General features: G+C 45.5%; 1 protein-coding gene across 8 annotated transcripts in view; it reads left to right on the top strand.

Annotated features, from left to right (window-relative positions):
* Window positions 1–26,349, top strand: part of Zfat (zinc finger and AT hook domain containing) — a 174,861-nt gene that overhangs the window by 21,708 nt on the left and 126,804 nt on the right. For 7 of the 8 annotated variants that reach the window (XR_015624236.1, XM_087558062.1, NM_001414958.1 and 4 more), the window contains 2 exon segments: window positions 11,886–12,062; window positions 23,773–24,021. Coding sequence is in view for 5 of the 8 variants with exons in the window: in NM_001414958.1 (NP_001401887.1) it covers window positions 11,886–12,062; window positions 23,773–24,021 (426 nt within the window). In the remaining 3 variants the exon portion in view is untranslated. 8 annotated transcript variants of the gene reach the window in all.

Here is a 26,349-nt window from a genome sequence, read left to right as displayed (position 1 = left end):
GTATGTGTATCTGTGTTCACATGTCTGTGCTTGTGCACCTGTCTGTGCAAATGCATAGTGAGGTTAGAAGTTGCTGCCAGTATGCAGATGTTCTTGATTGCTTTATTACCTTTTATTTTGAGACAGGGTCTCTTACTGAATCTGGAGCTTGCCATTTTTAGTAGACTGGCTGACTACTGAACTTCAGGTGTCCATCTGTCTCTGTCACCCAGGGTTACAGGAGCGCCACACCACCTGGCTTTTCACATGGAGGCTAGGTATCTAACTGAGACCATGCTTGTCCAATCTAACACTGAGCTGTCTCCACAGAACTCAACTGATATGTATGTATGTATGTGTGTATGTATATATGTATGTATGTATTTAGAACCATGAAACCCCGAGTAAGACTCTATGTAGAAAATAGCCTTGTTCATAACCTGCCTCTCTAGGGCCTGTCCCTGGAACTGGTTGTTGGGAGCCACGTGGATGGACAGTCTGAATTTTCACTTCCTTCTCTCACTCACAGCAAGCTCCATTTCTCATTCTGTTTCCTTATGCCACTTTCTCTGACTGTCTCCCTGTAAGGTAGCAGCTATCTCCCAGCTGTCACCGAGGTGTGAAAGCTTTTATGAAAAGCTACTGGCCAGCAGCCCTTGAACTGTTTTGACTTCTGTGGTCTGCCAAACACTTTTGGGAGTTTTCTAGGAGATTCCTGAATCACATCCAGAATTTGGGCCCCTGCTGCCTAGACATAGGACGCAGATGATGACAGGTTTCCTCTACTTGCCTGCTAACTCCAGGCATCCTGGACAATCCCTTTCCTGGCCCTTGCTGGCTGACCATGCATCTGTGGTAGCCTATGAGGAGCTGGTTGCCTGCAGAGTGCCTGCTCTGGTCAGGGTCTCAGTTGTGTGTCTGAGCCTTCCGATATCATGCCGGGCTGCGTCTGTATCTCCTGGGCCCTGTGGGTTTTCTCCAGACTCAGCTGCTCTCTGTTTGACATAACCTGTTTTCTACATCCTGATCTTTAAGTTGATCTTTGTAGTGGGGCACGCCACCTCAGAGCTCCACAGGGCGTTCCTCTTAGACTAGTTGCATTTGCTCACCTGTAACACAGGATCATGTCTCCGTGTGCGGCTTAGTTGCCTGGCTCCTGGTGCTGGTGGTCAGATTGTACATGGTGTGATGGCATCGTGGTTAAGGAAGAGATAGCTCATTTCACATAATAGGTTCGTTTGTATCATGAAAGTCTACACATGGTAGAAATGTTACAATAATGTCTATGCACCATGATTTTCTACCGGGGTCTTAAGGAGATGTAGAGATGTCCTTTAGGTGGGCAGTACCGTGGCCAGGTGTGCAGCAGGAGTCTGACAACACTTGCTGTTGTTTTATTCGGATGTCTCGAGTTTGTCTTGAAAGAGTAGCTTGCAGCCGGTGTGCGGTGCAGACTGGGAAGTGATGTTCTACAGGGGTAAGGCAAAGCAGGACTCAGGTGTCTGCTGTTCATAGCCAGCCTACCTGGTACTTAGTGTGTGCCGGACCTGTGTTGCCTGCAGCCTTCACTGAATCATGAAAACTTTACGAAAGGCCATCGATGGAAGCCGCCCTGGCACCAAGAGGACTCTCAGTGGTGTGACTGAAGCTTGCGTATCTTACTTAGTCTGCTCCCTGGGTTTTTGTCCTTTTAGTGAGTGACCTGTAAATCGTCAGTACTTCTTAGGATAGATGTGGCCCTCTAGTGGAGAATCGTAGAGGATTGATTGGGATGTTAGGGCTCACTTCATGTGAGACTGTGTGTGGCACTGGTTGAGGGTGAGACTTGATGACTTTAAGCCTCCCCCCCCCCCACTTCATTCTTTTTAAATTTTAATTCCAGCAGGTTTTAATAAGTGATGGTGATGATGGTGGTGATGATAATGGTGACGGTGGTGGTAATGAAAGTGGTGAAGGTGGCATTGATGACCATGCTAATAACACAGAGGTGATGCTAGTAACCATAGTGGTGATGATGGTGATGGTAGTTATGGTGACTGTAGTGGTCATGGTGATGGTGATGATGTTTGTGGTGATGAAGATGATGGCAATGGTAGTTATGATGACAATAGTGGTCATGGTGATGGTGATGGTATTTGTGATGACAGTGACATTGGTGATGATGGTTATGGTGATGGAGATGGTGATGATAACATGGAATATATACACAGGTAGTTAAAGGTTCTTTAGAGTAAATGGAATCAAGGAAAACATCCTAACCTCTTTCCATCTGTAACTCATTCCAGGGGATCTGATGCCTTCTTCTGATCTTCAGAGGCACTATATTCAGGGTGTGTGTGTGTGTGTGTGTGTGTGTGTGTGTGTGTATGCAAATCACTCATACACATAAAAGGAAGCAAAGGGAAATAGGATTTTATGGGACTGATGTACTCCCTGCACCAGGGAGGCAGGTGGAAGGTGGTATCATATTACACAAAACTGCACAACGAGACTTTATTCATTATGTTGGGTGTGACAACAGTCTGGCTTTATGTTGTTAAAATATTTTCACTCCTATTTTGGTACCTGTTAGCACCTACGAATTTAATAACTTAAGGTCAATTGAAAAGCAGAAAAACAAAACTATAAGGATGCTCTTGCCCTACCTTCTTTTTTTTTTTTTTTTTTTTTTTTTTTTTTTTTTGGAGCTGGGGACTGAACCCAGGGCCTTGCGCTTCCTAGGCAAGCGCTCTACCACTGAGCCAAATCCCCAACCCCCCTACCTTCTTATAAGACAGACAATTCAGTAGGGACTTGGCTTTGGCTGTTGAACTCTTGCAGTTAATACATCCAAATAAAAGATATTGGAGAGCAGAGAGGGTGATTTATGCTAATCAAGGTGCAGAAGTAAAAGACTTTAAAAGTACAGTTTTTATTGGAGTAATTTAATAACGCAGCAATGTGGCATTTTGTCTTCTTGTGGTTACTGATAAATGTTTATGCATTTTTGCAATCACTAATTCATCTAACTGATTTGGATTCTTAATGGATCCCCATTGGCAGTATTACTAAGAGGAAGATGCCAGGCCTGTGAGGCAGTGGCTCATGAGTGGAGGCGACATGAAATGTACTGGAGGTGTGGGCTGTGCAGATAGGAATTCAGAATCCGAGCATCTGCCCCATCTCTCAGAGGTGGGCATGAGCTTGGACTGCACCTTGGCTATGCCTCTGTGAGTTGTGCACCTCCCTCCTGCCAAGTCTCAGGTCTCAGCAGTGCTTGGAATTAGATGGATTGTGGTACTTCCTTCTGGTCTCCATCATCTGGGGAGCAATCTGCTGTCTCCTGGATGATTCTCCTGATAGGAAATTATTTTCTTTTCTCCCTTGCTATTCTCATGTATTTCTTTGTTTTTAGTTCTCAAACATTTGATTATATTTCTTGGAATAGGTTTATTTGATTATCTTGTTTGGAATTTGCTCAGCTTCTTAAATCCATTAGTTTATTTTTCTAAAAATTTGCAAGTTTTCAATTGTCATTTCTTGCCATGTTCCCCAGTTTCAATATCTTTTTCTTCTCCCTGGGCTCTGATGACACAGTTTTAGTTCTTTTCCTGTGACTCCTGGCTCTCTGTGCTTTCTTCACCATTCTTTTCTGGCCATGGGTGTGTCCTCTGTTTCATGGTCACCATCTCCCCTGCTCTTGTCATTTGGGTTTGAGCCCAGCATTGGAGGCTTTTGTTTGTTACTGTTTTGGTGGTAGTGGCTTTAATTCTCTGTTCTAACTTTCCATTAGGTTCTCTTGGATGAGGAACTCCAGTTCCCACCGTGGGTGTTGCTTGGATTTGCTTTTGAAGACATTTTTGTGGTGGTTGCTTTAGTCCCTGACAGATCATCAAGGTTTAGAGCACCGCTGCTCTTTCAGAGGCCCATGTTTCATTCCCAGGACCACATGGTGGCTCAAGAGCATGTGTAACATCCTCCTGTTGGTGTCATGATGCTGATGTCTGTTAATGGCCTTCTATTCTTCTTCCTTATGCTATTTTCCTGTTTCTTTTTTGTCAAAGAGTCATGGATTGTGAATGATCATGAGTAATGACTGTTGGGGCTGTGAAATCCTGGATTTTATTTAGCTCTTCTGCCTAGGCTGGCTCTTGACTGTGTGTGGTAGAGACTCAGTGAGCCTGTGTTCATCTTCCCTGTTCTTCTTTTGACACAAGGCTGAGTGTTCTGGGTGGTAGAGGCCAGATTCTCACTGGAGTAGGTAATAGATTTCTGGCTTTACCCACATTGACCCTGGGGTAAATTGGTGAAATCTAGGTCCATACTGCCTCTGCCAACATTGGGTTGAACAGTGGGACCTAGTGCCTCTGCTGCTGTATTAAGGCTGCCCAGAGCCAGCAGGGCTGATGGATCTCAATGCTTTCCCATGTGACCTTCTGTAGCACTTTAGTGGAGAGCTGGCATGAGCGTTATGACTGGACACTTGTGAGAGTCATGGTTCTCTCTTAACTTTTGAATGTGGGATGGAGCCAGGGTCAGGAATTACTTAGGCGTTTGCTTATGGTTGGGGCATAGAGTTCCTCTTTTGCTTGTCTTTGGGTGGAAAACAGGCTTTTTCCTGGGGTTTCCAGATCTGTGGCCTCTGGTTTCAGACTAGCTGCAGGAGGCAGGATGAAACCCAAAGCATGCTACTGCTGTGCTGATCCCTGGCTCAGATTCGAGTTTCCCTATTGGCAGAGCCAGCGCTGTGAGCTGGTTGTTAGTGGGAAGAACGGATTCATGGATTCCATCTTTCTGGGACCTTTTGTCACAGGGTTTGGAATGGCAGGTGTGCATTGAGGGTGTCTGTCTATGACAGATGCCTTGGCTAGTTACTCCCCTTATTCTGACACCAGCCTTTGCATCTCCTTAGTGGGCCTTGGGCCACTCAACTGCCATGTCTTGTCTTGCCTCCAGCTAGCCTTAAGTTTTTTATTTTTTTCATTTCAGTCAATTTCATGTAGATGAAATCAATTTCTGGAGAGTTCAGAATTCAGTGTTGAGAAGGTGCCAGCAGTGGTCTCCCTCTCATCATGGTCTGCGTTGTCAGAGTCTGGCCTCATTAGGCTGACAGGCTCTAGATGACCGGCATGTCAGCCTTGTACTGCCCTGCAGGAGAGTGTCAGATGTAGGAATTGGTTGTGGCCTGTGTATTGCCCTAGGCACATATGTGTGTTGACTTCTTTCCCGAGAGTCCTGACGCCTGGTCTGCTCGGGTTTTACACCTTGGCTAGATGAAGCCAAACACAGAGGTATTCTGGGCCATCTGCCTCCCATCTGCCTCAGCCTTTTCTGTGTTGAGTTAGACCATTCTGCCATAGATGCACAGGTAGTCAGAGGGGATCCTGGAATCCTGACAGCCAGCCCTGAGAAGCTTCACAAGAGCGTAGGCAGTCATGTGTCACCAAGGATGTTCCTGTAAGACAGAGTGTTATAAGATTTCACCCAGGGCTCCTGACTACACCATCTATGTCAGTGATACCCTATGTCTCTTCTACTTTTCCCCATGCTGTGTCTGGAGTTGGAAAGAGCATGGGAGCTCCTGAAAGGACAGGAAAGCCTCTTAATGATATGAGAAATCCTCCTTGCTTTGCTGTCTTGCTCTGGCTGGGATGCAGAGCAGATCTGAAGACTTGCTGAGCACTCAGTGAGTCTATTGCCTCTAATTCCATTCGGCACTGTTTGATGATGGGCATGAGCTCACTGTTAATTCTGTAGTAAACGGCCTCTTCAAGATAGGCACTGGCATAAGGGCTGAGACCACAGAGGCCAGAGCCCTGTTTTAATCTAGTTATGACAAATGGATTTACCAAGATCCACAGCATAGGGTGTTAGATAGTGCGTCTGGTGCCAGAATATTCTTCATAGTGACTAAACCCTGTGGCTTCAGACCATAGCCTCACTGACACTGAATTATCTTGTGGAAGCCCAGACTCACAGTCTGGTTCATACTTACCTTCTGGGAGGACTGGGGCAGAGCCCTTGTTCATCTTAGGGTTCCTAGGGCAGTTTACAACAGAGGTTCACAGAGGACCTGGCTGCTCCTTAGCTTAGAATTTAGCATGAGGACTTGCTCACGCCAGCATCTGAAGGGTTTCCTCTGGAACAGTGCGGAGAGAATTCAGGGGAATTGCATGCTCATGCTTCAGACTGCTGTGGGTCTCCTTGTGCTGAGCATGTCATTTTTTCTCTGAGTTCCTTTGTTAAGGAGGCGAGCATAGTAATTGGACCCCAAAATGCACCCAAATTATCACATCTTCATCAGAGCTAGCTGACAACATAATTAGGACTATATTTGACTATATTTCAGGATGTAAGATACACTTTTTCATATCTGGCCACTTTAGAAATAAAAGCGGTTGTTATTTCGGTATATTAATACTCCTTAACATTTGGGAGGGGGTACAGCATAATACTGTACCCCTCTTATATGCTTTGGCATTTGCTGTTCATGTAATCATCTCCAAGAAGTCACCTATGTTGGAGCCTGTGTTCAAGAGGGTACGCCCTGTGCTTTGTCCTGGGTGTCTGGAGCAGGCAGTTACTGAAGACATAATTACGCTGTTAGTAACAGAGCAGAGGCCCTCACCTGCCTGCCCTCTGCTGCTCATTTCCAGTCACTAGCAGTGTTCTGCCCAGTGTGTGGTGTGTTTCTTCTCTCAGCCCTGCATATCCTGCCCTTGCCCTCATGCCCCATCTCTGTTCATGGCAGAGCCCTTTAGTGACCTCCAGTATCATGCCAGTTCTCCCCCAACCCCATTTTTTCTGTCTCCTCCCACAGCTCAGACTCTTGCTGTATTCTGCTGCAGTAGGTAAACAGATCCTCCCATTTGCAGAGGACTGGTGTAGTGAGCCTCTCAGCCGGGCAGGACTTTAGGGAGGTGGGTAGCACATGAGTGAGGGACTGGGGACTAGCTCTGAGAGTGAGGCCATCACTGCTGGACCTTTCATTCCTGTCCTGCTCTGCTCTTTGAACACCCCACTTTCTGGGCGTTTCCTTCCCATTTGGTGTCTGCTAGGATCAGTCTCTTGGTCTCAGTCCCTGTTGAGTAGATTCTTCCCTGGCGGCCTTTCCTGGTCCAGACTTTTCATTGAGCCCTGTCACATGTTTGGCCGAATCCATGTTTCTGCATATGGCCCTGGGTCTCAGGGCTTGTTTTTGTCCTCACTTGGAACTGCAGGCATAGTCCCCTGCCCAACAGCTGAAAACACAGTGGGTGCCTGGGAAGTTCATGCTAGTTAATAGCAGATGGCTGAGGTAGGTGTCACCCTGGGGTACCCATGCCCTCACTGGTGCTGTCTTATGAAACATCATCATATTTATTTAATCTCCACATGATGTTTACTGTGCCTTTGAATTGAGAGAGGCCTTATAATAACTCTGCGGTCCCCAGGCTTTCTTCCCTGCTAAATGTCACAAAGTTCTCAGCCTTCTGAGAATGTCTGTGAAATGACACTAGAACATTAGACCTAGCTAACATTGGATGCTAGCTAGGAAGTTACATCATGGCAAACTGTAAGAAACAGTGACTCTGTGTTGTCTGTTTTATGGTGGCATGAGGGTTATTACCTTTTGGCAGGCCTGGGACTAGATTCATCTTTGTATCGCAGATTGGATCAGGGCTTGTCAATAACCTGTGGTTGACATGTTAGTCAGTCATTATATGTTTAAGTTTGTGTCAAAGATGACTGGCTTTAGTCCCATAGATATCCTGAGTATTTTAGCTATAACTTGGTAGAACTCAGCTCACAGTTTCTGGTCATACATATCCATGTCAAAACTGGGTATCAACATGTGATGGTTAATCCTGTCCGTTGGACACCTAGATCATGTCTCTGAAGGATAATCTAGAGTCTGCTAATGTGAGTGGGAAGACCCATTCTAACAATGAGAGATCCCCATTCCGTGTGCTAGGGTCCAGACTGAATAAAAAGGAGGAAGTGAACTAAGCAATTGTCTCTTCCTCCTGACTGGCCGAGTGACCAGCTAGCTGCCTTGAGCTCTGTGAGGACAGGTCAGTCTTCCCTCACTAAGCTGCTTTCGTTGGGTGTTTTATCACAATACAGGAGTAACCGATACACAGGGCATTTGGCCTCTGGTCCTGCCGCTGGGACAGAAGCAAGTCTCTTCTCTAGCCTGTTTTCTGTCTTGTGGGCTGTGGATTATCAGCCAGTTCCTGCCTAAACCATGCTAATGTCTGTATGATCAGCAAGAATCACATTGAGAAAGCTTAGAAAGCAGTCTTTCTATGCAGAAAGAAAAGTGTTGTTATAATGTAACATCTTGCCTAGAAAACATTTGGCCTTCCCTAAGAATTTAAACCTTTTTTGGAAGAGATAAGTATGGACGGACAGTACTCATGAGCATGTTTTATCGACAAAGCAGTGTTCTGCTGTTACATTCCTGTTTTATATATTTGCTAGCACTGATCTCTGAGGCACTCACCTCCCCTGCCAGTTCCTGGTGAGATCTGTCCTGTGAATCCAGGGAGGGTCTCCTTCCTGGACTTCCTGTACCTGGCTGGCTTTAGTCTTTATGCCAGCAAAGCTGCGTGGCTGGTCACCCTGGTGCTCATATTGTCTTTCTTTCTACAAAGAGAAGTAGAGGAGGGAGCAGGGCGCTGGGGATCGGGAGAGGCTTTCGTTTGCAGATAGAAGAGATGGGGGGTGTTTGCAGGCCCACTGGAGAGCCGCAGGCGGGGGTGGGGTGGGGGGATGAGCTTCAGAGAGAAGCAACAGTGACCCAAGCAGTGTTGCCCAGTGGGTGAAAGGGGCAGGCCTGCAGGCTCAAGCCATTACATGATGTGGCCAGTGGCCTGCTTTCCTGGATAAAGACAACAAGAGATGCGTTGTCTTTTTTGGAGGGTGGGGAATATTTTTATTTACATTTCAAATGTTATCCACTTTCCCGGTTTCCCATCCATAAACCCCTATCCCCTCCCCCTCCCCCTGCTTCTATGGGGGTTCTCCCCCACTCACCCACCCACCCCTTCTTGCCTCCCCATCCTGACATTCTCCTACACTGAGGCATCCAGTCTTGGCAGGACCAAGGGCTTCTCCTCCCATTGATGCCCAACAAGGCCATCCTCTGCTACATATGACACAGTTCAAGGCACTCTGCACTTCTCATCTCTTAGAGCTCACAGTTCTGCATGCTGCCCGTGAGGCTACCTGCTGCCTGTGGCCCACCCATGAGTGCCAGTGTTGTGCGGATTCTGACACAAACCCCAGCCAGTGTCCTGGGATGGGCGAGGGAACAAGAGGGCCGAGCAGGTGTCTGTGGGGAAGGAACTACTCTGGCTGGAGCTAGTGAAATGGGCAGAAAGGTAAATGAGAGACTTGTGACACCTACTTAACAGGACAGAGTGCAAGGGCCGAGAGGTCTGTGGTATTGGTGGGCATGCGCCCAGCTCTCATAGCTGACATGTAGATCCCTTGGGGAGCTGGACGGTGTATGGTTTCCAGCTGTCTGCAAGGCAGAGGGCAGGGGAAGCATGGCCTTGGAGCATGGTGGGATCACCCGCTATCAGCTACCCAGAAGGCACTGACCTTCTGCCCACTGACATCAGCCACCGAGACAGCACCTGAACTTCCAAGGCCACACCACTTTAAAGTGTTTAGGGATGGGAGTTGGAAACTTATCTTGCATCTGTCTATCTGGAAAGCCGTGGTCTTTTATATCACACCAGTCTCTCCATTTCAGTAAACATGTAAAAATGTCAACAAAATCCTGCCTCATAATGGCTTCTGGGTCCTAAATAGAATGCTTTTATCTGTATCTATAATTCTTTTATCAAAATGAAATATGAGTTCTTTCTCCTCTCATTATGTCTCCCTACCTAATATTATATTAGGAATAATTAGTTTTGTTATGAAAAGTGACAGTGTCTTAGGTAGGAATTAAGTGGCATAAAGCAATATATTCTAGCCTCTGCTGGATGAGGCCTCTGAGGTGACCGTTATGCTAGGCTCCCGTCAGCAAGCACAGCAGATTTTCATAGATGGCTGTTGGTTGGCCATTTCCTCAATCTCTGCTCCCTCTTTTCCCCCGGTAGTTCAAATTTTGTGTGAAAGATTTTGTGGACAGGTTGGTGTTCCCATCACTGAAAGTCCTGCCTGGCTACAGGAGGTGGCCACTTTAGGCACCATATTCCCCCACTGCTAGGCGTCTCAGCTAGGGTTACCCCTATACCCTCTTAGGGGCCTCCCCCATCCCATAGCTCAAGCTTGTCCCAGAGACACCCCCCTAATGATTTCCCTTTTCTCTCCCAGTCTCCCACCTACCTCTGTTCTCCCCACTCCTGTTTCCCTCTCCAGCCCCCCTCTCAGCCAGTTCCCTCTTTCTGTCCATCTGAATGATAGTCAAGCATCCTTCCTTGTTACTTCTTTTGTCTGTGGATTGTAGCATGGCTACCCCATACCTGATGGCTAATAGCCACTTATAAGTGAAACATACCATGAGTGTCTTTCTGGATATGCGTTACCTCTCTCAGGATGATATTTTCTAGTTCCGTCCATTTGCTGTCAACATTTCCTGATGTCCTTGTTTTTAATAGCTGAATAGTATTCCATTGTGTAAATGAACCACATTCTTTATTCGTTTTTCAGTTGAGGGACTGAACTGGCTGTTTCCAGTTTCTGGCTATTATGAATAAAGCTGAATAAATATCTATGATAGCTTTACATAAATAAAACTATGAACATAGTTGAGCAAGTATCCTTGTGGGTAGTGAAGCATTTTCTGGGTACATGCCCAGGAGTGGTATAACTGGATCTTGAGGTAGAACTATTCCCAATTTTCTGAGAAATTGTTTTTCTCCATCCTCACCAGCATGTGCTATCCCTGGAGTTTTTGATCTTAGTCATTCTGATTGGTCTAGGATGGAATCTCAGAGTTGTTTTCATTTACTTTTCCCTAATGACTAAGGAAACAGAAGCAGAAACTAACATTCAAACTTTAGGCGGAACTCAGGGAGTCTTGTGGACAAGACTGGGAAGGATCAAGGGAGCTGGAGGGATCAAGGCCATCACAAGAAGACCTACAGAGCCAACTAACCTGGGCTTCTGGGGGCCCACAGAGACTGAACCACCAACCAAAGAACATGCATGGACTGGACTTAGGCCATGTGAATGATGTGCAGCTTGGTCTTCATGTGGGACCCCTAACAATTGGACTAGGAGATGCCTCTGTGTCAGACTCTGTCACCTGCCTTTGGATCCCTTTCCTATAGCTGGGCTGCCTTGTCTGACCTCAGTGGAAGAGAATGTGCTTCATCGTAATAAGACTTAATGTGCCTGGGTGGGTTGGTATCTAGGGAGGCAGGTTTGGGGGAAGAGGGGTGGGAGGGTGAAACTGGGAGGATAGGAGGGAGGGAGGGGGGCTATGATCAGGATATAACGTGAATAAATAAATTAATTAATGAAAATAAGAAAGCAACACATTTCTAGCTTTTATGTCTCATTGGGTGCTGGAACCAGTCATTCAGTTCAGTTGTTACAAGGGTCTTAGTTCTCAGAAAGTGTTGCCTTGGTCAAGTTTCCTTACACCTGGTCTGACAGAGCTTGGCTAGAATGCTGAGTGACCCCCAGTGTGCTTCTCCCTTCATCTGAGGGCAGGGTACGGCTCAGGCTGACTGTGCTTTGCTGGAGTTTGGGCTGCTGGGTGGATTTGGGTCACAGGGAGGTCTGTGTTAGTCTCTTCAGGAGAAACTTTTGAAATACAGAAAAAAAGGTTTCCTCATGATCATGGCCACCAGAGGTGTCCGAAAAGGGGACACTGTCTGCAGGGGTTGGATGACAATACATACCTCCCCTGCCTTGGAGTAATCATTGTTTATGTAACAGAGAAATAACAATACTTCCTGTTCTTTTATTTTTTTTTCTTACAGAAAACACAGCCATCTTCATGTGTAAATGCTGTAATCTTTTCTCGCCAAATCAGTCAGAACTCGTGACCCACGTTTCTGAGAAGCATGGGGAAGAAGGGGTCAATGTGGATGATGTCATCATTCCCCTCAGGCCTCTGAATACTCCAGAAAACCCCAACCCAAGCAAGGGTGGAGATGGTAAGGGCAACAGGCACGCTGGGCGGGGACTCGTGATCTGGGAACACTGTAGATTACTGTGAGGCCAGCTCTCTGGCTCATGGCCACAACAGAAACTTAGGAAATCCACCCCAGAGCCAAATAATTGTCTGAATGGAGATCTTCTTGTGTCAGATCAGATCTTTGAATTTCCTACCCAGTAGCTTCTGTAGGTGTTCTACCAATACCTGGTCAGGGATATGTATGTGTTTATTTGTGTGAGTGTATGTATGTATGTATGTATGTATGTACATATGTATATATATATTTATGCATGTGTGTATGTATATCTTTTTATATATATGTATGTATGAATATATGTGTGTGTATGTATATTTAGATGTGTTTGTATATATATGTGTATATATATGCATTGTATATATGTATGTGTGTCCATATGTATATTTGTGTCTATATATGTGTATAGGTATGTATGTTTGAGGCAGGTTCCAGGGGAATAAAAGCGGGAGTCTGACCTCAGACAAGTGTGGACTAGTTCAGCTTTGGCACCTATCAGCTGAATTATTTAAAGCAAATGAAATTTATTTTCTAATCCTCACTTATCTGAGAAGTGAAGACAAATATTCAGATTAAGTCAGAGAGTGTGCTTCCTGTGCCTCAGGTCCTGCACAGATGAGGATGAAGGTGGGTGTTGTACACTATCCATAAATTACCATCTGTAAGCTTGGGAACTGTCTCCAAACCCATAGTGTAAACCTAAAGGAAGGTTCAGATTGTGAGTCTTGGATTCACACAGCATCTTTCAGGTTCACAGTCAGTGGGCAAAGTGAGATACATCTGTCTGCAGCTGCTCTACCTCGATTCCTGAATGATAGCAGCTACAGCAGGCGCCATGGATTGGAGAAGCCATCTAGGCACTGTAATTAGGTCCCTGCAGACAGGAAAGGAAACAGTGCAGAAGAGACAGCTGCAAACAAGACTTAGAAAAATGCCCCACAAAACCCTTTATACACGATGAGGGACAGCAGCCAGTCTCCTGAGCAGAAGCCCAGGCTGGGTCGCAAATGTCCCGTTGAGGGATTCATTAGCCACTCTCACTGTACAGTTGCTCCTTCCCGAGAATATTCAGACTGGCATTCAAAACAGTTTGGCTTATTGATCATCTGTCGGATACTGTTAACAAGGAGAGACTCCAGATGAAAAAATGTTTGGTTAATAAGTCCCTCTGGCCAAGGCCTAGGGTGCTGGAGAAATATGTCTGACAGATGATTAAGTTGTTGAGAAACAAGAAATATTGCTGTTCATGTTGCATGATAAGAAACTAAGAACACAGGCCCCTGAAATGGGCATCGGGGGAGGGGGGATTCCCCTGGGTCAGCATCAACATTGCCCAGTGCCTGTGTTGCCTCCACCCTCAGAAGCTTTGGCACAGATCATTCTCTCTCTCACAGAAAAGCAACTCAGTGGAAAGTTATTCACAGTCACTTTTCAACCTGTAGGGACTGGTACTCAGAAAAAGAGGAGGAAAGCTTGCATAGACTGGAAGGAACTGCTTCTCCCAAGCACTGGAAGCCTCAGTTCCCACTCTTTCCCTGCCTGACCCCAATGGGGAGCTCCTAGGATGCAGACCATTCACAGAAGTGCTTCCCTGCTTAGTGAGGCTTCCCAGGAGGACTGCTTCCAGTTAAGAAACACCTGGACTGTTCGGGTTGAACAGGCATCAGCCTGGGGAAGAGGATTGTTTCTTTATCAGTGGATTACCGTGGCCAGCACGTCAGAGTAGCTTTTGCAAAGGTTTTAGTTCTTTTTCGTCAGTGTTTCTTAAGAGCTTCTTACTAAAAATGAAACGGAGCATGAATCAAACAGAAAACAGTTTTACAGTTTTGTTTCTTTTATAAGTAAGAACTGGAGAAATGAAAAGAAAGCCCAAGAGCTTACAGAGAGGTCTGTGGGGTGTTTGTGAGATGTATATTGTGACTTCTGCCCTCTCCCTTCTTACCTAATGATGCCATTATCCACACAAGGCCTCGGCTCCTTCCTTGTGGCATGATCTGTCTTTGACTGTGGCCTTCTATAAGGAGTCCCTTATGCCTGACTCCATCCTTTATTACCTGAGATCTAGCTGCTGGGGACGCAGCAATTGGCAGAAGGTAAAGGTCAACCTTTTGCCTGGGATGCTAGCTCCTGAAAGATGGTTTTGTCCAGTTCACTCCTGCACAGTTCTTAATCAGTTTGGGTTGACCTGGGAGGACTTGGCATTAGCCATGTGTAGGGTTAGAGCCCCTTCCTCTAGGCTATAAAACCTGAGTCTCAAAGCAATGCCCCTGGCCATTCATTAACTATGTCTCTGCTGTTCTCTTTCACTTATCCTGAAGATGGCTTTGGGCCATTCCTCTCTTGAGGGCACTGCCCCATCACAGGGTCTGGTACACAATCCTCTTACCCAAGAGCCAAGTATGTGGGTCAGCATTTGAAATTGCCCCCTTCTGATTTCTTGATGTTGACTTTGCTGCCTCACCTTGTCTCTTATAGAATCTGTTTCATTCCACACAGGAAGCATCACTAGTGACCAACAGAATGTCAATTACAATTATACATAATTTTAATTTTTATCATCAGATTGCTGAAAGCTCTTAAACATATACTGGTATTCTTGGTTGATATGAGTATGGAAAAATAGAAGCTTCTAGACCTGGGTATAATGTTAATGGGCAGTCTTTCTCACAGAGCATTCTGAAGACCTCTAAATGAGTACACTCTCTCTTTGCCGGAACAGAGCCTGCATAAATACACAGTGTATAGTGTTCATGGTGCATTGTGTAAAAGTTGGAGAGAAAAGAGATACGCTGTCAAGAAAATTATGTATTTTGTGTAGAAAGAAATATCACAGACATAGAAACAGAAGAAATGCTAATAATCCATTAGTGCTTGCTCGAAGTATGGGTCTTTGTGTTCATGTTAGCGTTTCCTAAGGTTTTGCTCCTTTCTATGCGTTCTACGTTTTCTATGACCTATTTTTTCAGACTGCTAATTCTATTTTTGCTCGACTTTTTCTGAGATAACACTGACATCAAATTTTGCCATATTAACAACCTTGGAACATATATTTCCATGACTTTAACCAGCATCAAAATGTGTATGTTATTATAATTACCTAGTTCTAGAACATTCTTGTCACTGTAAAGCCAAATCAAACCAACACTTGTACCTCTAAGCAACCATATTTCCCTTTATGTCCTGGAACTCAGTCTCTGATGGGTCCCTGTGGATGTCCACATTGTGTGTTTCATATAAACAGGAATCATAAGGTGTGGCCTTCTGTGTCTGGCTTCTTTCACTTAATGTGCTGGTTTCCTGATTTATCTATGTGCTAGCATGTACCAGTTCATTCCTTTTCATGAGTGAATGACATTTCAGTGCACAGACATACCATGCTTTTATCCATTCATTCATTGTTAATGACAGTTTAGCTTCTTTGAGCTTTGTGGCTATAGTGAATAATGCTTCAATGAATATTAATGCACAGATTTCACATGCATATATATGGGTTCATTTCTTTTAAGTATGTACTTAGGAATGGAATGTCTGGGTTACATAATTCTGTGTTTAATATTTTTGAGCGTGTGTGTGTGTGTGTGTGTGTGTGTGTCTGTGTGTGTATATGTGTGTGTATGTTTGTGTGTGTGTGTGTGTTTGTGTGTGTGTATGTGTGTATGTGTGTGCCTGTGTGTGTGTATATGTATGTGTGTGTGTGTGTGTGTGTGTGTGTGTGTGTGTGTGTATAGTATTTGTCTCTGTATGTCCATGTGGAGGCAATAGTAGGATGTTATGTGTTCCTCTAACTCTATTTTATTGTTTCGAGACAGGTCTCTCTTTTAATTGTGAGTTCAGCATTTTGATTTGGCTAGATGGTCAGCATACTCTCAGGATCTACCTTTCTCTGCCTCCCATACATATGTAGCATTGAGAGAGGTTAGCAACAATGGCATTATACAGAACAATTAAGATGATGGTCTGTAATAAAATTGCCAGCATGGCTAATCTTGTACTTTGTGGCCATTATTAAGTAGAATAAAGATTGGTGAAACATAAGCACTGATCCTTGGGTAGTTACTCTCTTAACCAAGGTCACCATGGAAGGACTAACAGACAGGTAGCATATGCAGTGTATATATGCTGAATGAAGAGATGATACCTAGAGATTTCATCATCCTGTGGACTCGATTAGTTCTGCTATTGCTCATTTGATATGTTTGGATTAACGTTGTCCTGGATGATGGTGGTCATGAAAAGTGCAACCTTGTTCTGCTGAGGAGGGTCAGCAGCACAGGACGGCCGGGAGTCACCACCTCGATGGTTTTCTCTGTCACTTTCTTCTGTGGTACAATTTACTTTTGACTAAATTCTCCTCTAGTACATTTTGTCCTTTTGTATTTAATAGATTAACTGCTTGTGTATTTTAATTTTAAAAAGTATTCCTTAAGACTTTAATTAAAACCATCTTCTTACAATGAGAAAATTTCTTCCAAAGTCTTTATTAGGAGCTCAGTGTTCCTCTGTTTTTCTTTATGAAAGCCTGAAGCTTGTCCAGGCTTAGTTTCTCTCTAAGGGCTGCCACCCAGGTTTAACCTTCACAATTTATTTTAACTTGAGAGATACTTGAAATGGTTTAATTAAAATTTTAACTGAGTAGTAATTGATTTATTGCTTTTCTCTCCCTTTATAACATGAAGTCTCCTAAACCCTCTGCTTTATTTGCTAGCCCTGTAATCTTTTCTGTTCACCAAAGATGTGGTCTGCAGAATGACCTTTCACCTCCTCCCTCCTGCAAATCAAGTCTCTGGCAGTGTTCCAAGCTGTGAGTCAGAAAACAAAATTGCCAAGTAGATTGAGCATCAAGTTCATTCTCCCTGCTGTGTTCATGAGTGTGTGTATGACTGTGATGTGCAGTTTGGGTGTCTTGATCCTGTCTGCATGGAAAGCTGGGTCATTGTTAACTGAAGAATTTATGGTCTTCCAACAACAGCATTTCATCTTACAGCCCTTTGCTGACCCTCAAGGGGAACACGTTCTTTTCCTTTTCATCTTCCCCTTCCTTCCCACTTGTATATTCACCACCCATTGCCCGTGGGCCTGCTTCGTTCTGGGTGCTATGCTAGGGGTCCCAAGTGCTCTGCCTGTTGCCTGTGCCTCTCAGATGGATGATGTGTAAGAGGTACTGTGAGTGCCCTGGCTGTGTGCTTTTGCAGTGCTAAGTCTAGGCTAAGCCATATGCCTAGACTTATGCTAGATCATATGCTCTGGCTTGAGGGTAAAAGGAGGCTTCCTGGGGAAGTTGATATCAAAACCTTTAGACCTGTTATTGAATTCAAAAAGGAAAAAGAAATTTATAAAGGGAAGGAAAGAAGATGACTAGTCCCGAGTTTTCGGGAAAGAAAGAAAGAAAGAAAGAAAGAAAGAAAGAAAGAAAGAAAGAAAGGAACAAGGGAAGGGGGGAGCGAGCGAGCGAGCGAGCGAGAGAGAGAGAGAGAGAGAGAGAGAGAGAGAGAGAGAGCACGAACATGACTGGTCCCAGGATTCAGCAGTAAATGAATGAAAACAATCAATAAACAGGGATGGACATGGCTGCTGCTAGTGTGGTTCAGTATAGGTAAAGGGAGAGAACAGCCAGAGCCAGACATGTCTGTGAGAGTCCAGAGTCGTCATGACACAGAGTCTCGTGAGGAGAGGAGGGAGGGGAAGCAAGAGAGGAGAGAGGGGAAAGGGAGAGGAGAGAGGGAGAGGGCAATCAGGTACAGCACTTCGGAGACTCAAAGGTACAAAGAGAACAGGTAGCCAAAATGGTTGGATTACTTTAGGGTAGGGGGTAGTGTATGCCAGCTAGAAGGGGCGGTAAAGAAAAGGTAGGGACTGAGGGGTGCCGGGGGAATCTGGTAGGCAGTGGGGGAATCTGGTGGATATGTGATATAGGCATCTCATCCGTTTGTCTCAGGTTTGAAACCTAACAGTTAGGTTGTCTCCTCTGGACATTTGTTACAGATAAAGCCATTTGTATGGTGTATGAGTATATTGCTCTGACATCGTTATGAAGGTTACTGACTAAGAGAGTTCTGTTCAAACCCTACCTCTGCTACTGACTAGTCCTGTGACTTTGGGTTATGCTAACTAATCTTTGCAAGTCTCAGTGGTTTTTTGTTTTCTTTTTTAAATATGTATAATTATATATATATATATATATATATTTAGTTTGCTTTATATGTGTGTGTGTGTTCATGTGTATGTATGTGTGTGTACCTGCATGTATATCTACTGCATCACATGTGTGGTGGTACCAACAGAAACTACAAAAGGATATCACAATTCATAAAACTAGAGTTACAAGTTGTTGTGAGCCACATGATGTAGTGCTAGGAGACAAACTTGGGTTCTCTGTAAGAAGTTGCAAATTTTCTTAGTGCCTGAGCCATCTATCTACCCTGTCTCAGTTTTCTTGACTGTGTAATTGGGATAGTGTGGCTGATGTCCCACCCCTGGGGATTAAATGAAGGAGAGCCTGTGCCGTGCTCAGCATGGTGCCTGTGCTGTATATACATCAGCATTATTAACTATGACTGTCCTCTCCACAATATGGCTGATGAAACTGCAGGGAGGAAACAGCGTCGGCCTTTGCCTTCTGATGCCTCAGCTGTGCTGTAGAACAGGATTGCAGTCTTTCCCCACAGAGGAGAATGGCATTGTTCAGAAACCTAAAAGGCTCCTTCTCTCCAGGTTCTGATAAATAATTCATTGTCTCCCCTATTGCTTCCTGGGCTTTGGAAATAAATGTCAGGGAGATTGACTGTCAGGGCCCTACAATGTTACTCTTACCAGACTTCCCAGTATCTGGAGCTATAGTGACTGGAGACCAAGCTGCCATAGAAGAGCATCGGAAGGCCATGAGAAAGCCAGTGTGACCTCAGTTCCACTTTGCTTTCATGGGTGTGAGCTATTTTAAAAGACAAAATGAAGGGAGAGCATCCACTGAGTCAGAGTGAATAGGAGAACAGGAGCCATGTTATTTAATGATAGCCTGATTGGTTTGATTTTTTTTTTTTTTTTGGGTTAATTTGAGATAGGGTTTCCTTGTGTAGTCTTGGCTGTCCTAGAACTAGTGCTGCAGACCAGACTGGCCTCGAACTCACAGAGATACCTGCTGAGTGCTGGGATTAAGGCAGTGCCACCTCTGTCTGTAGTACTTTCTTAACTAGGATATTGTAACTCAGAATGTTAAGGCCACAGTGAAATAACATCTAGTTGTCATTCTGCCAGCCATTCTGGACTACACTGCCTACTGTTACAGTGGCCACATTTCTATCAGGGGCTCTGTAGAGTGGAGACAGATCTGTGTGCTTAGAAACTTGAGGTGGGAGGATTGGACTGCTCAACTCAAAGGCATTTTCTCTGCACTATACATGGGTCCATCCAGATGTTTACAGCTGACTATCTATCATTAGCCAGCCCTGAGGTGCTTCAGGAGCAAGGTCTATGGTAGGGAATAAAAGCACCCACTTTCCAGCTCCACATGTCTAGCAAATGGTTTCGGAAAAAGTGCCAAGCCTTGGGCATCTCTAGGTCTTTGTTTTGTTTCTGAATGAGTGAATTATGTTTGGTGTACACATCTCACAAAGGTTTTTTTTAACAATAAAATAAGATACTAGCTGGGAAAGAATCTCACAAACTGAGATGTACAAAGGAAAGGCTTATAATAATTTTTTTATTTGTTAGGCTTTTTGTTTTGTTTTGTTTTGAAAACTTCTACCTGATTATTTCCTTTCTTTGCTAGGGCTTTTGGCTTTGGATCTTTAAGGGTGATTTTTCTGACAAAGAGAGTTGAATTCATAGGCTCAGATACACAATGGCTCGGTCCCTTTCTTTTGTTGGAAACTTAGAACACAAGACACAGCTCATTCTCCAAAAGCCCCTTTGGCTCTTGTCACACACTGATTATTTTGCTACTTACCTGTTTACACCTCTCTACTTCCATTTAAGAACCAGCAAGACCCAGGAATTAAAAGGCAGCTCAAGCCTCAGGGTTTATAGTGGGAGGAGAGGAAAAGGACTTAGGAAACTGTAGTTGAATACACAGTCCATGGACTTGTGCATGTGACAATCTAGTGAGGACATGGCTAGTCCTGCCCCAGTAGCCATTGGCAGCGTCAAGGAGAAGGTGCTAAGATTTGGATAGAACCACCTTTTAGGATGTTCATTAGGGTCTGACCTACAGGGAAGGAAGTGGACTTGGGGTGGGGGTGGGGGTTGACAGGGATATATATATATATATATATATATATATATATATATATATATATATATATATATATCCTAGCACCTCCTAGATTTGTGCGTCTGGGACGTTGGTGTAGGGTGAAGAGGGCCAGAACCTCAAGAGAGGGCTACTAGCCCTTGCCAGCCTTCCTCCTGTGAGGGATGGCAGCAGCCTCGACCTTAGGAGGGCTGGGTAGTGTGCCTAATCACAGCCGCTCCATTTCCAGAAGACAGCCCCTTGTTTGAGGATTGTGGGGCAGACTTGTTCAGAACAATGGGATGTTCCAGAGTCAGGAAATGAAAAGGAGACAAGGGCCAGTGGCAGGAAAAACCTGGAACAGAAGGCTAGGACAGAAATGAGTGGGCAGAGTCACTTCCTCTGTAGACTTAGGACAAATGGCCAGAGCCCAGTGACAGTCTGAGGCAAGGGACTCAGGGAGGAGCTGAGGAGGAAGGCAGCCAGTCTGTTCTAGTGCTTTGACTTGAGGCTGCGTGCTTTTCTTCCCAGCTCCAGAATTCACAGCTCCTCATGAAAATGTGGGTAGTTGACAGCAGCAACTTGTTTTCAGAACTTAAATTATTCCAAGCTCATTTATGAATATTTCATTTTTAGCTAACTAATTGGTTTCGAGGATCTGAATTATGGATGGAGAGGATGGAAGATTAGTTTTGTCGCTGTTGTGTGTTGGAGGCTTTCAGGGCTGATTTTTTTCTTTCTTAACCACCAGATTCCACACTGCTCATTAGTTCAGTCTGCCTGGCTTTGTGGGGTCAGGACACTGGCTAAGGTGCTAAGAGACATACGGCACAGTCAGGAGGAGGCCTCTGCCTGCCTAGAGCAGTTCACTGGCAAAGAGACTCACCGTTTGCCCTGCTGCTCTTTGTGCCGTGCTCCTGCTGTGTGTCATCAGCACCTACCAGCCCAGCACATACGTGCCTGGATATCCCTTGTCAAAGCAGGGGTACTGTTTACGCTGAGTCTCCCCGTCCTACAGGTGAGGACACAGCTCTCTACAAGACACCAGCCATGGCTGAACCTCTGAATGGGTAGCTCCAGTTTGGTGGATTGTTCTGGTCTTCCTCAGGTTTGCCGACTTGCTAGAGGAACTTGCAGAACACAGTTAGAGCCTCCATGCAGGCTGAGGCTGCGACTAGAACGGCTCCCAGGCTGGGCTCATCACCCCCTTTCCATCCTTGGTGCATGGGGTGGGAACTCACGGGAAGTCCCTCTAGCTCTAGTGCACCCAGCCTCTACTTTGGTCTGGAAGACATACTGCTCTTCTGTGACCTCTACCCTCCTGGAATTACCAATTCTCTTCAGTCCATCTGGAGGGCCAAGCTGCTATGTCGTGTTGTGAAGTCCCCTTCACACGGCACCTAGGTCACACTTTCAGGCAGACATAGACACACCTATCAGGAAGCACGTAAAGGCTGGAGGTTACCCAGGGCAAGGATCATACCTCTCCATGGATTAAATCTATCTTGACTACACAGCCGCATGCTCAGGACGTTCAGAGAGCAGCTTCTGTCTGCACAGCAGAGCATTGCTAGCCACCAGGCTAGGGCTGGGCCAGACTTCAGTAAGTGCCATGTGCAGCTAAGCTGGTGGGTGTGAGGTGGGTCTTTTATAGATTCTGCTAATGCTGCTTCTTGGATGTTAATTGCTGTTCCTTTGGGTTGCACATGCTGCTGTAAAGAATAATAATAGGACATTTGCAAGACGCTGGCATAAAGGCTTTGTTTTTATTCCATTACTGGATTCCTTCCTTCAACCTTCAGTGCCCAGCAGCTGGTCCTCCTCAAACACAGCCTCTGTCCCTTGATGGTGGTATTTAGGGGATGGCAAGGGGACCAAAGGGCTTTAATCGGTTGGCAGCTTTGTACAGTCTCTTAGTGTGTCTTCATGTCTCTATTTACTTCCATTTTTACCCAGCCCATATGCCCTAGTGAGATAGATTGAAGTCTGAAATGGTCCGCACTTCCTAGGCTGTAGCCTAGATCCTCAGGCAGTGCTGACCTGTGGTTGGCATTGTATCTCTGCAGAGACTCTGTCTCATAGGGTGCTCCCTTCCCAGGGGGTTTCTTGTCCCATTCCAGGGTCCCTGAATGCTTGAGGTGGGTTGGCTGGCTAGAGCACTGCAGTCATGCTGCTCTGCCTTGCAGACTGCTCCCCTTTCCCTCCCTGCCTCATGGGTTTGGGTGACTCCCTTAATTAAAGGGTGCCATGGTGCTAAGTTGAATAAAATGGCTGGTGTTTCTCATTGCAAGTCTCACCTTTCCACAACCAAGCCTTTACCGAAGATGGCACCAAACCCTAGGACCCCTCAACCCTGAGGGGTTGTCCAGTGACAGCTCTAGCACTGGGGGCGCCATCAATCTGGGGCCATAGCTTTTCAGAGTCCTTCCCTGGCATACCATGTCCATAGAACTGTATCAGTCCCTGCCCGCATGATTGTGTGCGGTTCTACAGTCCCTGCCCACATGATTGTGTGCGGTTCTACAGTCCCTGCCCGCATGATTGTGTGCGGTTCTACAGTCCCTGCTCGCATGATTGTATGCGGTTCTACAGTCCCTGCTCGCATGATTGTATGCGGTTCTACAGTCCCTGCCCGCATGATTGTGTGCGGTTCTACAGTCCCTGCCCACATGATTGTGTGCGGTTCTACAGTCCCTGCCCACATGATTGTGTGCGGTTCTACAGTCCCTGCCCACATGATTGTGTGCGGTTCTACAGTCCCTGCCCACATGATTGTGTGCGGTTCTACCTGATTCCCGCTCCCTGCTTCACTCCACCTCCATTCCAGCCTCATGATGAGCTCTAATGGACCAGAATGCTTCGTATCGTAGTTTGGAACTCACTCTGAAGCAGTTCGGATCATGCTATTTAAAAATCCCCAGGTCACTAGGCAACTTGAAAAATATTATCTTTTGCTCTGCAATTTGTGGCTTTACATTATAATATTTTTTCTCCTTTTTACCAGGACAATTTGAGTCTTTGACATAATCAGAATAGTTGTGTAACTCATTAGGAATGTGTCACTCTCAGCAGTCCCTGAAAACCTTCTACAAAGGCGTCCTGAAGCACTTTCTGAGAACTGGATTTAAGTGGAAGCAGGGATTAATAAGGGACAGAATTTGTGTACTTCCAGCCACGATATGAACTTGTGCCCCTTCCAGCTTTATTGAAGGACTGCGTGCAAAGGTTTTGTCCAGTTGATAGTCTTGAAGCAGGATATTGCAAAATCAATTGCCATTAGTAGATAGATACATCGGCATTAACATTAAAGATACTTGCAGCTGGTAATTTGGGGAACTGCTTCAGACCTCTTATTTTAACGAAACACAGGACCATTCCTACATAAAGAAGTTGAGTAACTGTCCTCCTTTGCCCCTCATGTGACTGCCTCCTGCCTTGTTTCTTTTACAGAGTTTTTGGTTATGAAGAGAAAGAGAGGCAGGCCTAAGGGTTCCACAAAGAAGCCCAGCACTGAAGAGGAAGTAGTAGAAAACCTCGTGAGCCCCATTGAGGATGGTCCCCTGGCTCCAGAAGAAGGGAGCAGACTGGCCCCTAGCAGCTTGGAGTGTAGCAAGTGCTGCCGGAAGTTTTCCAACACGCGCCAGCTGCGAAAGCACATCTGCATCATCGTGCTGAACCTGGGTGAAGAGGGAGATGCAGGTCAGTGCTGTGTGTTAGGTTTTATCAAGGGCGGTGGCAGCTAAGACCTGCTTTCAGGCTTGTACTTGGGAGTGCTGTGTGCTCGAGCAGGTCTCTCCGTCTGGTTCAGTGGTTGCTTACTGATCTTAGAATAGTCCTTGAGGTGAAGATGTCATGCAGTAGGTCAGACCCACGGCATGCTGGTCAGGAGAGGAGATGTGGGTATCACAGCAGTGGTAAAACTCTGTCTCTACCTCGGTGAGTCGAGGAGCTTTTGGAAGCAAAGTGTTGATGGGCAGAAGGGCAGTCATCAAGAACATGCATTCGAATGTGAGTACAGTGGACCTGGACAGTCTTGAGTGTGAGGTAAGGTGATACTCAGTGGACGGATGGAGCCAAGAAAGGCAGGCTGATCGGTCACTGCTGACTGAAGACTAGACTGTGGTGGCTGTTCTTGAAGAAAAAAACAGCATGGACTTCCTTTGTCTATGTTCCTGGCTAGATTTCAACTCTGAAGCAAATAAAGTGGGGTCAAGGGTGGCCCCAAGCATGGTATGAAGTGGGTATACCCTGGCACATCTGCAGATTACCTTCTAGAGGGAGATGCAGAGCTATTTCAAGGGCGCCTCGGCCACTGCTGTGGGCCTGCGGTTGTTTGATGCTCACACTCTTTCCTGCCTTCAAGGTGGGCTGTGCTGTGGTGTCCTAAGTGTGCTATGTGGGGCCCAGCATGTGTCAAGGTTTGGCTGCTCCAGCTTTGCTGTCCTGCTGTAGCTTCAGTTTTGTCATCGATAGCACAGGAGTAAAAACTGCTAATTTGTGTGAGTGCTTTGAGTGTTAAATGAGACAGGACCTCTGTGGAGTTTAGCATAGTAGTCGGAAGACCCAGTGTACATTAGTGCTGTTAGCTGTTATATCCATCTGGCTATAGCTCTTTTGTCTCCTGTGTTCTAAGGACAGCACACTTGAACACTGAGAAGGGAAGACATCTGCCTGCTGTCTGTTAGGTAACAAGAGGACCTGGCCTTCGACCCCAGGCCACCCTCTTGAATTGCTGTTTTTAATTTTTTTTTAAACTGTAAATGTCTCCCACTGATGCAGCAAGATGCTTGGTATGCAAAATCTCAGCACAGATTGGATGAATTATTAAGTAATTCATCAATTTATACTTAACAGGTGTCCAGGTGGGTGGCTGAGGCTCATTGCCAGCATCTGTGGCAGCTGATTAAAACATTTTTCCAATCCTCTATAGAGCGCTCTAGGTGATCACGTGGCCCTTGCTACTTTGTGTGTTAATAGAACCCTGACATGGCGGTAGGCTGGCTGCTGTCCCTCAGTGTGAGATTTCAGTGTGTGTGTGTGTGTGTGTGTGTTTGGGGGGCGGGAACCTAAAGTCATTTGGAAGGCTTTAGAGAGAAGTTGCTTAGGATAAAGTCATACCATCTCTGAAGCTGAAACTTGGACAGCCCTAGCTCTGTAATTCACTGATGTGGGTTATGGACAGTGCTGTTCTCTCTGTGTCTCTGCTTCTCCATCTCACTGCCTGTCTCTTTTACACACCACATGCGGACACACAGATATATGCATGAACACTGCCTCCTCTCTTCTTTTCTGCACCCTACTGCTTGTTGCACGTTCAGCAGCTCTGGTCAAGGCAGCCTTTCTGGTGTCTACCTGGTCCTTCTGAGAACTAGTTCTCTGCCGTTAGTGCCTGTTCCTGTGGTTCCACCGCTTTCTCCTGCTGCACCCCTGACCTTTCTGAGGATGACTAGGATCAGGGTATCTTTCGACATACTGAGTTCTTCCCAGAGCTAGGTCTGATTTTGGGGTGCAGTAATAAGTTCTCATGTAGCTGGGCTAGAACTTATCTCTCTATTTCTATACTTTATTATGTGGTACTGTGGCATCAGCTTTTTCAGTCCCCATATTCCAGTGTTGAGACCAGCCAGGGCACAGTTGGTGACAATTTATATTACTATTTTTCTTGTGTATTATAAACAACTTAGTACAATGTCTTTACATATGTGTATGTTCGTGTGATTAAATTCTTGACTATAGGTCTGCCTAGTCAGAAAATACATATTACTACACTTCTCCCTAGAAAGCTCCTACCAACTTATGGCCCATAAAGGCCTGGACGCAGCATTGAATGTTTTAACTTTTGGTGTGTGTGTGTGTGTGTGTGTGTGTGTGTGTGTGTGTGTGTGTTCTGGTGTATACAGATATGCATAGGGAGATGAAGAGATCCTCAGTTATTGATCCTCAGTTTCTGTCTACTAGACAGGGTGTCCCACTGGCTTTGAGCTCTGTATTCATCAAGGTACTCTAGAGTCACAGAACTTATGGAAT

This window comes from Rattus norvegicus, chromosome 7 (genome assembly GCF_021556685.1).
Source record: "Rattus norvegicus strain SHRSP/BbbUtx chromosome 7, alternate assembly SHRSP_T2T, whole genome shotgun sequence".
Taxonomy (NCBI): Eukaryota; Metazoa; Chordata; class Mammalia; order Rodentia; family Muridae; genus Rattus; species Rattus norvegicus.
The sequence above is the reverse complement of the archived record's forward strand: the minus strand, read 5'-3'. Positions and strand labels throughout refer to the sequence as shown.